The sequence below is a fragment of the Mixophyes fleayi genome, chromosome 4 (assembly GCF_038048845.1).
Source record: "Mixophyes fleayi isolate aMixFle1 chromosome 4, aMixFle1.hap1, whole genome shotgun sequence".
NCBI classification, from domain to species: Eukaryota; Metazoa; Chordata; class Amphibia; order Anura; family Limnodynastidae; genus Mixophyes; species Mixophyes fleayi.
Window position 1 is genome coordinate 167,983,436 of NC_134405.1, and position 16,637 is coordinate 168,000,072.

General features: G+C 39.2%; 1 protein-coding gene across 1 annotated transcript in view; it reads right to left on the reverse strand.

The window, feature by feature from the left end:
• Positions 1–16,637, reverse strand: part of LAMB4 (laminin subunit beta 4) — a 109,827-nt gene that overhangs the window by 46,280 nt on the left and 46,910 nt on the right. The window contains exons 18-21 of the mRNA XM_075205964.1: positions 11,543–11,686; positions 8,792–9,023; positions 5,986–6,143; positions 4,234–4,455 (exon numbers count right to left, since the gene is read on the reverse strand). Of these exons, the coding sequence (XP_075062065.1) occupies positions 4,234–4,455; positions 5,986–6,143; positions 8,792–9,023; positions 11,543–11,686 (756 nt within the window). The remainder of the gene's footprint in view (positions 1–4,233; positions 4,456–5,985; positions 6,144–8,791; positions 9,024–11,542; positions 11,687–16,637) is intronic.

The window sequence follows — 16,637 nt, forward strand, 5'->3', positions numbered from 1 at the left end:
AACTTTCCTATATAGGTGGTCTTCCTAAGTAACATATAATTATTGTAATACTGTACTGATATGTAATAATATGTACTGATGTATCAGGTAGACTATAAAGCAATACTTTGGTTAATAGACTTACATGAATGATACCTTTCTCTTACAGCACATAAAAATGAAAGACTGATAGAACAGAAAATAGACAGGATGGAAGGTGGTTGCTATAAACTAAATTACCACATACACACTACAGTAAATAGTAGGGAGAATGAATACAGTTTTCTAAAAGTACTAGTTTATTTTCAACATGATGTCCATTTGTTTTAAAATACAGGTGGTTCTCTCAGACACAATATAAGCTGTTTGTAGTGAAGTGTAACGCATTTAGTCTTTCTTTGATCATTTTTCTTTCTCATGGGTGTTCAAAGCTTCTCTTGGTTGTGCTATGATAGGACTGTGACTGTGTCAGCTGCTGGGGTCTTTCTAAGTTAGCTTACTGCACCTAGTGAATCTAATCTGTTATTAGACAGAAAAAGAGATATAGTTTGTTGATATAATAGTGAGAAGCAATAAATATCTAAATATCTGTGCTTATAACAAGTTTCATGCTGTGATTTCAAAGCCAACCTTCATTTAAAATATGGTGATGTTGCTAATTATAGTCATATCTCATTATATTACTCCCTGTGTTGTGTCCAATATAAGAGTCTCAATTACAATGTATCCTTAGTCTATATGTTCTCATGCATATGTCCTATGGGGGAGGAGGTGGGATTCATTGAGACTTATAGGGGGACCTGCAATGAATGCGACACAGAGAAGGCTGCAATGAGAGCGACACGGAGGAGGCTGCAATGAGAGAGGCATGGAAGGGGAATGAGAGCGATATGAGGGAAACAATAACACAACTTTTCTCTCTTGTGAATGATTATTATTATCGCTTTATTATTATCGTTTATTTATGAGATGCCACTAAGGGTCCGCAGCACCGCACATAGAGCATAGGACAACAGTACAGGGTAACAGTAAATGGCATACAGGCAGAACAAAGACAAAGTGTAATAAGTACAAAAAGTACAAATAAGGTGCTGAAGCACTTACCAGAGAGCAGGTGAAAGTGAATACCGGTGCGCACAGAGTGGGGATGAAGGGAGGAGGGGAAAGAATAGGATGCTTAAAAGGTGCCCACTAGTGTGGGTGCTACTAACAGGGTCAGGACAAAGGTGAGGGAAAAGTGGAGAGACAGCAACAGGAGTCAAGTGGCAAAGTGGAGAAAAGAGGGAGGAGCCGGGGGCAAAGGAAAATAGGACGAGGAGGACAAGAGGATAGAGGGCCTTGCTAAAGGAAGCTTACAATCTAAAGGTGAGGGGGAGACTGGCAGGAGACACAGAGAGGGAAGATAGGGTGAGTAGATAAGAACATCGAGTGGAGAGATGAACGTAAGTAGGAAGCAGCAGCGAAAGAGTGAGGGAGAGGAACAGTAGGGTAAGTGAAGAAGGAAGGTAAAGAGGGTTAAAGGAGGGCAAGGTTAGATGGAGGAAGGATAGGCTAGTCTGAACAGATGGGTTTTGTGGGAGTGTTTGAAGTTAAGCCGGCTGGGGCAAAGCCTGATAGAAGGGGGAGTTCGTTCTAGAGAAGGGGGGCGGCACAAGAGAAATCTTGAATGCGGGAATGAGAGGAGGTGACCAGATGGGAGGTGAGTCGTTAGAAGACCGTAGAGGACGAGAAGGAGTATGAGTGGAGATGAGGTTGGAGAGATAAGGAGCCGTGGAGTTAGAAGAGTTTGAAGAGCATTCTGAAGTGGAGGGGGAGCCAGTGTAGAGCATGACAGAGAGGAGAGGCAGAACAGGTCCGGCGGGAGAGGAAGATAAGTCGGGCTGCAACTTTTAGCATTGACTGAAATGGAGTGAGACAGGTGCTGAGGATGCTAGCGAGGAAGAGGTTGCAGTAACCTAGGCGGGAGATGATGAGAGAGTGGATGGGAGTTTTGGTGGCATAAGTGGAGAGGAAGGGTCTGATCCGGGCTATATTGCGAAGACAGAAGCGGCAGGTTTGGGCAAGGTATTGTATATGAGGGATAAAGAAGTCAAGGGTGACCCCCTGGCAATGAACTTGGGGTGAAGAGGAGATGATGATAAAACCAATGGTGATGTACAGGGTGGGAAGGGGTGAGACTTTAGAGGCAAGGGGGGACTATATTGAAGGTTGCAGAAAGGTCCAAGAGGATGAGAAGGGAGTAGTGGCCTTTGTATTTAGCAGATAAAAGTTTGTTAGTGACTTTAGCTAGGGTAGTTTCGGTTGAGTAGAGAGGGCGGAAATCAGATTGGAGAGGATCGAAGAGGGAGTTGTCGGAGAATGATGGCACTATGCCCTTAATTTTAGACAATCGAGGCCCCCCTGTCCCAAGTGCCCCCCAAAGCCTTAATCCTGCTCTTAACACAGGTGTATTAATACAGAGACTATTGTTCATATTGGCACAGCCTGCTTAGTGGTCTCCAGCTAGCAGTACTAGACACTATTTTTTAATATGTATGCTGTATACAAATGAGACAGAATTACAAATATAGTGACATCTTAATTTATCTTAACCTTAATCTGACATTAATAAATGAACACTATGAGTCACATTCACACTCGACATGAGTTTTGCTAGCTTTTTCAAAGATGTATCACATATCTATCTGTGATTGGTTACAGGGTGCAAGAGACCGCTTCTGATTGGCTGCCCAGGTAGCTGAGCTCACTGGAGATAGATTCATTTTTGTGCTGCATGCTTCAAGGCAGCAGTCATTCATTACATTTTTTTTATTTCACTTTATGGATCACAAAATGATCCATGGCGGACCAGGAATAAAATAAAGTTTTGGGTAACTTTATTAATGGGGCATCATATATTTTTTTTTATAGGGGCAATAAAAATGCATTAATAATTATGGAGACATTATTTTATTATTATGGGGACATTATTTATTGTATTATTACAGAGGCAATCTTGATTTTAATGTTGCAGGGGTAATTTTTAGATTTAATTATTACGGGGTTCAACAGTTATAGTGCACACTTGTGCACAGTGATAATATGCACTTGCCCTCATGTTCATGCTGCTACTTGCAGTTCTATAACTGCCAGCATGCAATAACAGTTATGGTTTGTCAGTGCATATTGACACTTGTAATGTCACAAGAGCTTGTGCTATATTTGGTCATTTGTACCCTGCTACCCAATCTCCAGGAGAGTGGCAAGTCAGCATTGTGTTGGGTTCTCTCTAGATGAGGGGCCCCAATAATCTTTTCAGGCCCTCTCCTAGAAGATCAGCACGTTGTTGAGAAGGCTGGGGTTTTATAGAATGTAAAATATTTTTTTTGAAAGTTATTAATTTTAATGTCATTGGACAAGTGAAGCTGGACAGTTGGCACCTACTAGGCCTGCCAATGCAGACACAGCATAACCTGCCAGGCAATCCACATAGGCAAAGTAAAATCAATGTTTCACGTTTTAAAAATGCAGTGAGCCTAAACCACAGTTAAAATGTAGCTAAGATGCAGTTGAGTCTAAATCACACGTGGTTTAGTTGATTGGAAACCACCACACAACGGTCGTGTTTTCAGTATTCACCCTCCATTTATCTTCCTGAGGTTTGGATCAGAAAAGTGCAACTGATGTGTTTCAGCAAACTGCAAACTGGATACTAGACCGCTACTCTTTTTTGCCCCCACAAAAGGACTTGATTTCTCCACCAGCTCAGAGGTACTTAATTTTCCAGGGCCAAGGACAATGAGGTGAGAGTGCATCTTGAAATGTCCGGGAGACACCAGAATTTTTGGGAGCTCTCCCATACTCCCAAGAGAGCAGGGCAACCTCTCAAATCCCGTCCGCTTTGATGGTAAAGTGGGTGGGAGCAGGGCTAAGCGTCATCCTAGCACTGCCCCTTGCTATTATAGGCCGGAAATGGTATTGTATAGCAGAGGTGGAGCCTATTGGAACGATTAGCATGACCACACCCTCAATACACAGCAAACTTTGGAGATCTCCAGGAGGGGTGATCTCTAAAGTTGACAAGTATGCCCACAATAAAGCAGTGCCCATAAAAAACGTATAGTGAGTTTGTTTACACACTGGAAGCTATGAATGGTCCAGGGTGGCTGCTTCTTCCCACTGTCTTATTCCTCCCATCTTCCTCCTTTCTAAACACAATTATAATAACTAAGTAAAATAGTTATGTCCTCACTTTACTAATCATTGTCTGCTTACTTGAACAATTCTGAAGACGTCCAGATCCAAAGTAACCTGGTAGACAGGACTCACAGCTAGTGCCGTATGTGTTATTCAAACATTTTAAGCACTCCCCTGTGATTTTATCACATGATTCAGGATCTGATATGTTAATGTTGTTATTGCACTGACACGATAAACACTGTTCTCCTTCCTTTATATTTCCATAAAAGCCATGAGGACATTCTTTACAGCTCTTCCCTAAGAGATAAACAGAAGAAATGAATGTTATCAATTGTTTCCATTTCACTTAAAATTAGTAAGATTTAAAAGCTATTGTAGTGAAACCAGTGATGTAATACATAGAGTGTACACATAATGCAAATGCAGGTCCAAAGTGTAAATGATGCTTCTGCAAATGCTCCAATATTTATGGGAATTGCATCAAGATAATGGCATCTACTGGGGGGGACAACATTTTTCTTTTCTCTGGGAGGAGCCCACTGAAACTGGGAGGATCGGTGCACTCTTGCTAAATGTATTTATTTATTTATTTACCTTTATATAGCGCCTACATATTTTGCTACACTTTAAGCTGGGTACACACTACAGAGAAGTAAACGATTAACGATATACCAACGACAGAATAAATTAAAAAAATCCCGATCAGCATACCGATTGACGTGTACACATTATACACGATTATCATCAGATCTCTGCTCTTCAGCTTTATCTCCGGCAGCTGAAGTTTAACCCCAGGAACGGACGGACGCTGCTCTAATCTTCTCATGCTGCACTAATCTTATTCGTTCCAGCCAGCACACAGAGGGTTAAGACTACATGTGCAGGTTGAGAGAGGGGGGAGCAGCCCCTACCATCCATATCAGTCTCTTCTCTAAAGAAAAACAGCCGCAGACAGTTGACAGAGACCATGGATCATGACAAGTTCAGCATCAGGCAGACTGAGACCTGTCATTCTGAGATACATTTTTGGCCGATAGTCGGGTGCATTCATACACACTGCAGGATTGGAAGGTGATTGGTCGGCAAAAATTAAACCGTACGACCAACCAAACGACACGATGATCGGCACTTTGGGGCGACTTTAGATTATTGTGTAAGTATACACACTACACGATATCTGATCAAACAGTCAGATGTCGGCTGATTTGTCCAATTATTGGACGAAAAACCTGTAGTGTGTACCCAGCTTTACAGATAATATTTAATTAGCCACATCAGTCCCTGCCCCAATGGAGCTTACAATCTAAATTACCTACCACATGACTTGACTTTTACATGTACTTGGAGGTGGTGGAGATCAGGCCTCAGGCTATAAGTGCAATTCTACCAATATAATACAATCCTTTAAGAGTACAATATTGACATATGTAGTAAGGAGAATCTTAATGACCCCATAATTAGAGTGATGTACATTTTTATTTTCACTTTTTTATATGTTCTTTGTCAACTAGTGTTTCTATTAGTGTTTATTAGTTATTTATAATTAATATGATTATGAATTGATCGGACCATGGACATCTTAATATTGTTTCCTGTGTTATTTATTTGGCAAAGTCAAAATAATTTATTATCTGTATTATATAAAGCATCAGTGGTTTATAATTAACCTAATAACTACATGCAAGTTCCTGTATTAGGATGACACAAACAGTATTATTGCACTGGGCACCATTTACGCCTCGTTCTGCTGCCAATCTGCACTCAACTCTTACAAAGTACGTAAAAATAACCAGTATCTAATATGTCAGGAAAATGACAGTTTTATACCTGTGTAACCATCAAGACAGTTGCACTTCACCTCCAAAGTGTCAGGGTCTTGTTGACAGGAATGTGCAAAATATTGATTGCTTGTAGGAGAATCTGGGCACATGCATGGGCGGCATGGCTGTTTCAATAATGGGTTTCCAAAATAATTGTCTAGACACCTGTATGAATAAAATTGAACACATATAAAGTCAGCATTTGTTTAGAAGCTGATAAGTACATTGTTAAATAGCACATTTATTCTTCCTGTGTAAACATGACAGTATTGCCTGATCTATAATTTCTCAACATCTTTCAATTTCCCAATCACAAAGTATAAATTGGAGATCTCACAACATATTGAACAAATGTTTAAATGCTACCAGCTCCCCAAACCAAGCTGTATTTAGGTTATTTTGGGTAATATCAAGTAAACTCCTTTGGTTGATTCCGACAAAATAATTGTATAATTAGTATAAATACATTGTTTTTAATAAAATATGAATATACATATAAATATATTAGGGAAAAACAGGGGGGAGGGTGACAGAGATCTTTTCAAAAAGAATGAAGTTATAATTGTTAATATGAAATGAAGTTAACAATTTCAATTAATTTAACAATCTGGTATCTGTATTATAAAAGGTTAACCAGTGGTGCCAAATGTTTTTTGAAGAAATATTTAAAAAACATTTATTGCTATATGTACCAAACTCTGTTAATAATATTGGTGAGTAAGGGTGGATTTGGAGATTTCCATGACGTAGCTGATTGAAATGTTGCAGCACTGCAGATGTGTTCAGTAAGATTATTACAATATTCATTAATAACAGGAACCTGAAGTGGAAGGAGAAAGAATTATGTTGCAAGAGGAACGTCTACGATTGTGATAGTTTTTATACATTTTTTTATTTCTTTCCAAAATTGTGCTAATTTAGGGCCCGTCCACCAAATGTGGGTAAAATTACACAATTGAGAACAATTTCTCCAGCAACAATCAGGTGACACATATTAACACATAGTTTTAGGGAGTTTCTTATGCATGAAAAGCCAAGATGATAATGTAATCCCCACTTTTTGTATCCATAATGTCTCAAATAAATGCTTTTCAACTGTGGGCATAACTTTAAGTAATTTATAAATAGATGAAATAAGACCTCTAGAAAGTTGAGTGAAATGTAAAAAGAGATTTTAGTAAAGAGTGAGGAGTTATTTCACAATTAAGGTAAGTGGAATCATTAAAGTTTTTGTATGTAATTACACTTGATTTGGAAAATACATCTTTCACATGTATTAATAACTGTCAAGACAATATTCTCTCTTGTGTATAAGAGACTTCATTAGATTATCATATTGTGTACAAATATGGTGATGCGACTTTAACATCTACTACCAACACTATCAAGTTGCATCTCTACCCTATCTCTGTGCTATCATGGGGCATAATTATATACACTTGTAATGCCTGATGTGCGCATTGCACAGAGGTGGAATTAGCGAGCTGTGGACGCGGGTGCAGGGAAGCGGGGAGGAGGGAACTGGGGCTCACAGCTCGCTAGTTTCCCATGCAGCTGGCCCCATTATCTCCATAGGCCCCAGTTCACCACATCAGCTGCATCAATGATAGTTCCACCACTGGCTTTCCGCAAATGTTACTGTATTTTGAGCTAGAAGCATTATGAGATGCGCCTAACTGAATATGTTTAAGTAAATACACTTTTTATGTGTTTCTTTTCCTTATGTATGCTATGAGCTCATATATCACCTCTATATGAGCCCCATAATTAGGAAAATCAGGAATACAGAAGCTTTTCAAAATAAAATAAAATCGTTCTAAAAATATAAAAAAAACTTTATGAAAGCACGAAAATGTGTATACACAAGGCATCTTTTATGTGCGTGTGCACTTATTTATACAAAGGTGTAAGCCCATATTCCAAGTTTGGTTAATTGTATAATAATTTATCAGCGCTTTGTGAATACACAAATGGCCTCATGTAGTGGATGACGCAATTTACACCAAAAAAGCTGGTGTACATTGCATCTGTGAAATGTACGCATCTTAAGATACCTGTGAGGCTGCATACCACGCAAATTGCTTTAAACATAACATTTGAAAGAGGTGACAGGCATCAATGTGATGCATGTCATGTATACAGACTTGTTACACATACACATATACAGGGGGGTCCCACTGAAAATGCAGATACTAGCACTAGGTTATGCTAGCCAGGGTTGGTGTCACTACAGCAAGGAAACTGGCAATATGGAATTCCCCTGCAATAGTTCCAAACAGCCCTAGGCCAGTCAGCAATGGGATGATTTCCCTATTCCCATCTTTGGAAAGCACTAGGGCTTTTACCACACCCCTGGTGTGGTGGGTGCGGGTCAATGTTCAAAGGGATTTCCTGCCATTCTTAAATATGCTTCCCCCATGACATTGCTGATTTTGCACTTACAGTTAGACTTACAATTCAACTCTACAGTAGCCTGACAATAAACAATATAAAGATATTGTATATAGTTGATGATTCAGCATGAAAACGACTTTGAATTTACAAACATAGCATTGTTTCATGAGCAGCTCATTGATTGGCTCTTTCTGGTTTGTTTGCAGTTCAGGAGGGAAAAAGTCATCACTGATATATGATAAGTACCATTAGTATTTTTAAAAAAGTCTGGCACTGGTGTTGTATTACCATATATTTTGCCACCAGTGTTAGAACTGTACAAATCACTTTACAAGAATATTATTATAATTATAATGTTAGTCTTCTGAAAATTATTTCGACCGTCACAAAATTTAAGCTTTTAGTATGTTTTTCCATACCGTTCACAGTTGACTCCAGTTGTAAATTTCTTGCAGCCTAGGCAAGCACCAGTCACTGGGTCACACAGCTCTGAATTGCCATTGCATTGACAGGGCCGACACTTTGGAAATCCATAATATCCAGGGAGGCAGCTATCACAGCGACGACCCTGAATTTCCCTACGGCATGCACACTGTCCTGTCATCTGATCACACAAATCGCTCACTGAACCACGGGTATCACAGTCGCACGCTATGAAAGATTAGAAAAAACATGTTTTAACATGTAAAATTGTTCTTCAATCTTCTCCAATCTGTAAACAATACACATTATACAATATATTCTCATGTGGACTGTAGTGTCCTGTGACAATTGACCTAGTTCTCTACTGTATACCTGCTTGTATTTGTTTTTACTCCTTGCTTTTTATAGTTGAACATGTTGGTGCTTTATAAATAATAACATCCAGTAACATTAAAGAAACCAGGAACAAATGACTCACTGAACATGAAGACAGTATACATATATACCTATGTATATTCTAACAAAGGGTGTGGTTTGCTCCAGTCCTCTAAGAGATGAAGGGGCCTAGCCCAAACCCTGAAAAACAGCCCCATACCATTATCCCTCCTCCACCAAAACTTCACAGTTGGCATAATGCAGTCAGGCAGGTAACGTTCTCCTGGGATCTACCAAATCCAGACTTACCCATCTGACTGCCAAACAGAGAAGTGTGATTTGTCACTCTGCAGAACACATTTTCACTGCTCCACAGTCTAGTGTCTGTGTCCTTTACCCCACTCCATCTGATGCTTGGCACTGATCTTGGTGATGTGAGGTTTGCATGCAGCTGTTCGGCCATGGAAACCCATTCCAATTCTCCCACTGCTTACATTAATGCCAGTGGAAGTTCAGAACTCTTCAGATATTGAATCAGCAGAGTGTTGGCGACTTTTACACACCATGCACCTTAGCAGTCGTTAACCCTGCTCTGTGATTTTATGTGGTCTTCTGCTTTATGGCTGAGTTGTTTTTGTTCATAAACGCTTCCACTTTCTAATAATATCACTTACAGTTGACCGTGGAATATTCAACAGGGATGAAATTCCACACACTGTCTTATTGCAAAGGTGGCATCCTATCACAGTACCACGCTTAAAGCCACTGAGCACTGATTAAAACAGCTCATTTTAATAATTAACAGGTGTGGCCAAATACTGTTATACATATCTCTCTCTCTCTCTCTCTCTCTCTCTCTCTCTCTCTCTCTCTATATATATATATATATATATATATATATATATATAGTGTGTATATATAGCAATTTTTAAGAAAACTGCGTACAATCTTTTAACATTGTTGTGACGATTATGTATGTAGAATATCTAATGGCTGATTGTTATTTTCTGTTGAATTCATGTATGACAATGTGAATATTTTATGTAACCTTGTAATGTAATCTTGAACTTATGCAAGTGTCATTAATTTGTTGAAAATAGCCAGACCAGGGAAAGATAGGCATCTAAGGAGTTTGAAGCCCCAAAGTTGTAAACCATGTAGTCAAGCAGAACATGCAATGGTGGGAAATCAGATTCTGAGAACATTCCAGAGCTCAGGATATCCCTAGCTCACTTTGAAAGCCCTGTGACATGGGGAGATCAATCTGTCCTAATTGACAGCTAAACTCCAAAGGTGGGGGGTGAGAGCTATGTGGGAAAAATGTTTAAAATCTTTTGCCTTAGACAATAACATGTGTATTTTTATGATGGGATCTATGAAGACTGAAATGTCTTATTTTCCTCAATTGTGTTCCCTAACACACCAGGTCTTAACTAGTAAGTAGTGACTCTGATTTTATTTCCTATTTTATTTTCTGAAACTTATTTGTGCAAATATATTGTATGTATTTTTATTCATTTTTGTAACTAAGCCTTGGAACCATTTTGCAGATTAAATAAATTCTGATCTAGTGCATTCTTCATGATTCTTTGTGAACTTACGAAGCCCAGGTAGGCTCATGCTACATGTGTATGTGATTTAAGTGTGAAACATTAATAAGTGGTTCTGGTGAGCATAAGGACACCATAATTAATTCTTTGTGGTGGCAGAAAATATGTATTCATTGCTAAGTGACTAAGGTGACTCAATGCCAGCTGTTCAGATTGCTGTATCTGGGACAGGCTGGGCGTTCGTGACAATTATCATCCATTGTTGGTTAGGTTGCTGTGAGAGCAAATCAAAACAGACCTGAGAAAACTATCAAGGAACCAAACAACTCTTTGAAACCATATGATGCACTAAAATGGCATGTGCTTAGTAGTTTCAGTGCACTAAGCCCTATAATGTACTGTTTGTCATCATTGCTTGCTGGTTTGTTATTTCTTTCTTAATTATATTGTATTTATCTCTACCTGTCCAGGGGTTGGAGAAGTGGAAGTTTTTGGGCACATTTGCCAGAGGATTCTATCATAATTAATATCTATTTTTAACTGCTCCTAGAAAACAATAATATCTTCATACAGATAAAGCCAAGGACCTTTGCAGCAGTAGGGTGGGAAACACCAAATGTGGCCTGGGGGTGAAAAACTATAGATCCTGATCTGCTCCTTGCCAGAGACCAAAAACTGTTGCTGCCCTCCAATCCCAGGGATGTTAATTAATTCCATATACAGAGTCCTTGTCATCCCCATGGAATTAGTGAAATCAAGTACATAATTTTGACACACAGCATTATAATTCAATAAGTAAAATATATCTGGTTATTTTCATACCTTGGCAACCATTTGGACCAAATCCATAACTGCCCACAGCACACCTGTTACAGCAGCTTCCAACAACATTTAGTTTGCACGGACATCTGCCTCCAATCTTACTGCAGGCAGCGCTTAGAGATCCAGAAGGATTGCATGTGCACTCTGCAAGAGATAGACATTATTTATTTACATACAGTTCCCAACGTTATTAATAGAAACATTGAGTTCTCACAATTCATAAAACTGCTCACTTGATCTCACATAAAAACAAGAACATAGTTCTAGCACGGAAAATTAAACTGTCAATCATGATCATGATCATTGTTTATTTATAGGGTACCACAGATTCTATAGTACCTGAAAATGATCTTACAGATATGACATACTGTCAAAGTCCATTCTCATTAGAACAGTATATCCAGTTTGACATAGCCAAATACAGATATAGTATTAACCAGTGGTTGAAATTTAGAAGTGGGGGTATAGAAAATGTAATGGGGAAATAAGTAAATGGAATTTTATATTTTTTTAATTAAAGTGGTGGGAGAAGTGGCGGTATTCTTAGAAGCAGTGCAACAAACTCTTATAATTCCAATCAAACCTCAATGAATGAATGAAAAGTGAAAAACATAATAATAATAATCACACCTTTGGTCTCAGAATGTTAAGATTGGCTCAGAAAAAGAAATAGTTTGGAAAAAACGGGAGCAAAAAGATCACTAGTCAGTTCCTTACTGTGAGAATGCTTGATTCACATGATACAAAGGACGTTCTTGGACTGATGTCCTTGGGTGCAACATATTCATAAGCATTACTAAATCTACTAATATGTACCAAAAATGTAAATATTCACGTGAAGAAATTTTACATTTCATACAATTAATTATTTTAGTTTTGCTGTGCCCAGAACTTACTGCATCAGATTGCCTCATTATAGACATACATTTGGGTGTTTGGATACTGACCAGATTTATTGTTACTCAAAAGAAGTTTAAAAATAAGGAGTGTAATATATAAAGTGACACACTTTGCTTTCTAGTGTCAGAGCAAGGGATTGTAACTCATTTAGAAAATTGCTTCTCCTTAATACCCACAAGCATTCCTCTTCATTTATATTACCTGAGGTAATTCCACCTCTATAATCTGGTTGGAAGTGTTTACAAGATAATATGCTTGGGAATGTCTTTTGGAGGTCAGTATAAGGTTGGAATGCACATTTAATGGAATGTTGAAAGGGTCTCTTCACTGAAGGTATGTATGAGAAAAACTATCTTGTAGAGTTAATATAAATCATGTTTATTCTGTGACAGTTGGTCTTAAGATCAATATTTTTAACTACAATTTTCTGAAAAGCAAGTTCATATTACTAGATGTTTAGATCCTATTGCTAATCACTTTTAGTCAGGCGCGGGCTGGGAGAGGGACAGACGGCCGCATCGCATGAAACGGGATGCGGCCGCGTCATTGCCATAGTGCTCAGCAGTGCTGGGCAGTGGGGAAAACAGGACATACATAAAACAAGAACGTACAATGTAGACAAAATAAATGCAGACATGAAAACAAAGGGTATGGAGGACCCTGCTCATGAGAGAGATTACATTCTACGTGGAAGAGAGCATAGCTGAAAAAAAAGGAACAAGTGTGGCTCAGAGTGGAGATAGGGACAGTTGTGAAGGTGTGTTGGTGTGGGTACTATAGGTGGGAGTAGGAAACGCTCTAATAAAGAGATGGGTTTTTAGACACCATTTAAAACTTTAAATGGGAATATCATAAGTGTATTATGGCATGTAAGAAGTCTTGTAATCGAGAGAGAGATGGTTACCAGAGATGGGGCAAGGTGCAGATCAGAGCTAGATATAAGAGGGTGAGATGGGAAGCATTTTGAGAAGAGATTTGGGGTGTATAAAGGGGAGGTGTTGCTGAGGGCTTTGTAGATAAGGGAATTTCTAATTGGATTCTAGAGGATAAGGGAAACTAAGGTAGGTATTTGCAAAGTGGTGCCGCAGATGTGAGAGACGAAGATCGGTCTAGCAGCAGTATTTAAGATGGTTTGAAGTGGGAATTGATGGCTGAGGAGAATGCCAGATAATAGAAGGTTGCAGCAGTCTCTCTGTCAGTCTTCCCCTCCCCTTAGATTGTACGCTCCTTTGAGCAGGGTCTTCTCTCCTCCTGTCTTCACCACTTTTAACTCTGCTCGCCAGCTACCTAGCCTTACTCCTTGAGGACCCTCTTCCCCCATCCCCTCTCGCTTCTTCCTCTTCCCCTGGGGGTCTCCCTCTCATCTGTGCCCTCCCTCCTTGGTGCCGTTGTTGGCTGACCTTCCCCCGCCTATCTAGCTGTGCCTTGAGCTCACTGAGTTACTGTGATTATTGTTTACTGTTCTGTGCCGTCTCTCCTCGTATTGTTATTTCGTTTGTCCCTGTACGGCGCCGCAGACACCTAGTGGCGCCTTATAAATAAAAATGAATAATAATAATAAGAGAGCGGATAAGAGTTTGGTAGCATTTTTGATAAAATTCTATAAATTTTTCTAAAGTGGAATTCAGACGGATAACTGTATTAATTAGGTGCCTGTAAAACTAGGGGAATATAGATTTTCAACGGTTGCCAATTAACAAGAAGGTGTGACTCACTGGTCTCTCTAGGCTAGCTAGAACCAAAGAAAAAATATAAAACTTGAAAACAGTCTTCATATTTCAAGTTTTGAGAGTTCTGTGTATCAATCTAAACCTCAGGGACATAAGCCACAAAAGGCATGCCTGTTATAAATAACAGCTATACAGGTAAATTATTATAATCCTGTATCTACTTGGATATGGGGCCTAATAATGTCATATTTGATATGCAATTTTGTGTGAGATTATGACTTGTTTTTCGAATGGAGAATTATGTCTCTGTGATGTGTCAGAGAAATGATATGGCAGGTATTAGAAGTGTGGACTATTTATGATCAGTCTATCAGACTATAATTCCCTCCCCATATTAGCATATACACTGCACCTCTGAGTGTTCGCCCAAGTGAATAGCTACAACCTCCATATATGTTATGTAAAATTGTAAGTTTTGGGGAATCAATACAAATGACAGCTGTCCATTTCATTTTTCCATTCCCCTACAAACAGTATACAAGATATACATAAGTGCTCTCTTTTATGTATTTTTTTTTTTATTATATCCTATGCCCTGTACCTTTTTATATATGAAATCTAAAATTGAACAAGCTTGGACTGGTTACTCTAATTAGTCCATAAGCCTTTTAAGAATAGAAGTATTGCTTGGCTATGTTAACCTTTTGAATGCTAGTATATGCTGTGCTACCCTTTTTATAGCTTGACATTGTTAACTATATGAATGCATATTTGTGTAACAGAGCTTTAGGGTCCTATTCTCCTAATGTATGCATGAAACCCGCTTTGGATAGTGTTTCAGCTAGATCTATACCCTATGTTATATGTGAGGGCAAGATTGAGTGCTGAAATCCTGTTTAGCCCCCTCATCATCATCATCACCATTTATTTATATAGCGCCACTAATTCCGCAGCGCTGTACAGAGAACTCACTCACATCAGTCCCTGCCCCATTGGGGCTTACAGTCTAAATTCCCTAACACACACACACAGACTAGGGTTAATTTGTTAGCAGCCAATTAACCTACCAGTATGTTTTTGGAGTGTGGAAGGAAACCAGAGCACCAGGATGGAAACCCATGCAGACACAGGGAGAACATACAAACTCCTCACAGATAAGGCCATGGTCGGGAATTGAACTCATGACCCCGGTGCTGTAAGGCAGAAGTGCTAACCACTACGCCACCATAGTAGTAACATTCAAATCACAGATGCAATAAATGCGTTCATGACAGGAGGACAGGTAGATTTGGATGTTGTCAGAGTAGAGGTGGTAGTAATTAGTTACCCAAGAAAAAGGGATACAGTGATAAAAGTAGACGGCCAAGAACAGCGTAATGAGTGAACCTGACAGAGAGAAACAGTGGAGGGGATGATGTGTCAGTGGTAAAGACACTAAAGGATCAATTTAACAGATAGAAAGTGAATTAGGAAAGAACTGTGTTATGACGGCCAAAGTAAAGGTTGTGCAGGAAAGAGAAGATGATTCACAGTTTCGAAAGCAGCAGAGAGGTCCAGGAGGATGAGAATGGAGAAGTAACCGGTGGAGTTTTATGTAGATCATTGATAACTTTGTGAGTACAGTCTCAGTAGAATGTTGAGAGTGGAAGGTGATTGCAGACTTAGAGGTGAGGCTAAAATGAGGCAACCTGAGTCAACTGCTTCACGTAGCAAGTTTTGTGGGCAGCAAAATTAGTGAAATTCATTTAAAAAATGCTAGTTTTCATGAAGCTTAAAAATCTAAGTTAACAGTACTTTATTGTTATATTTAATAATGCTTAAACATTTCAATAATTGTCTTTTAAAGTGCATATGTACACACAGTGTTTGAAATAAAAATCTGATATGGGAAATGTAACTGAATGGTTGAAGGGCTGGAGGGCACTGCTGAGGAAGTTCATGTACTTGCTCATCAGACCTAGAAGGAGGAAGAGTCCTTTTTACAGAGAGGGAGCAGAAGATTTCCTTGTAGTCTGGTTGATTTTTCCTAATTAATGATACAGAGGCGGGAATTCACGCTATCATTAAGCAGGAAGAAGCACTGGGCCACTACAATTAACAGTGATAGTACGGTGTCTATATATTTGTTTATTTGTCTGCTAGGACACCATATGACGTATGGGCAGCACGGTGGCGTAGTCGTAAGCACTTCTGCCTTACAGCACTGGGGTCATGAGTTCAATTCCCGACCATGGCCTTATCTGTGAGGAGTTTGTATGTTCTCCCTGTGTTTGCGTGGGTTTCCTCCAGGCGCTCCGGTTTCCTCCCACACTCCAAAAACATACTGGTAGATTAATTGGCTGCTATCAAATTGACCCTAGTCTCTCTGTGTGTGTGTGTGTGTGTGTGTGTGTGTGTGTGTGTGTGTGTGTATGTTAGGGAATTTAGACTGTAAGCTCCAATTGGACAGGGACTAATGTACAGTGCTGCGGAATTAGTGGCACTAAATAAATAAATGGTGATAAATGGTGATGATGATGATGATA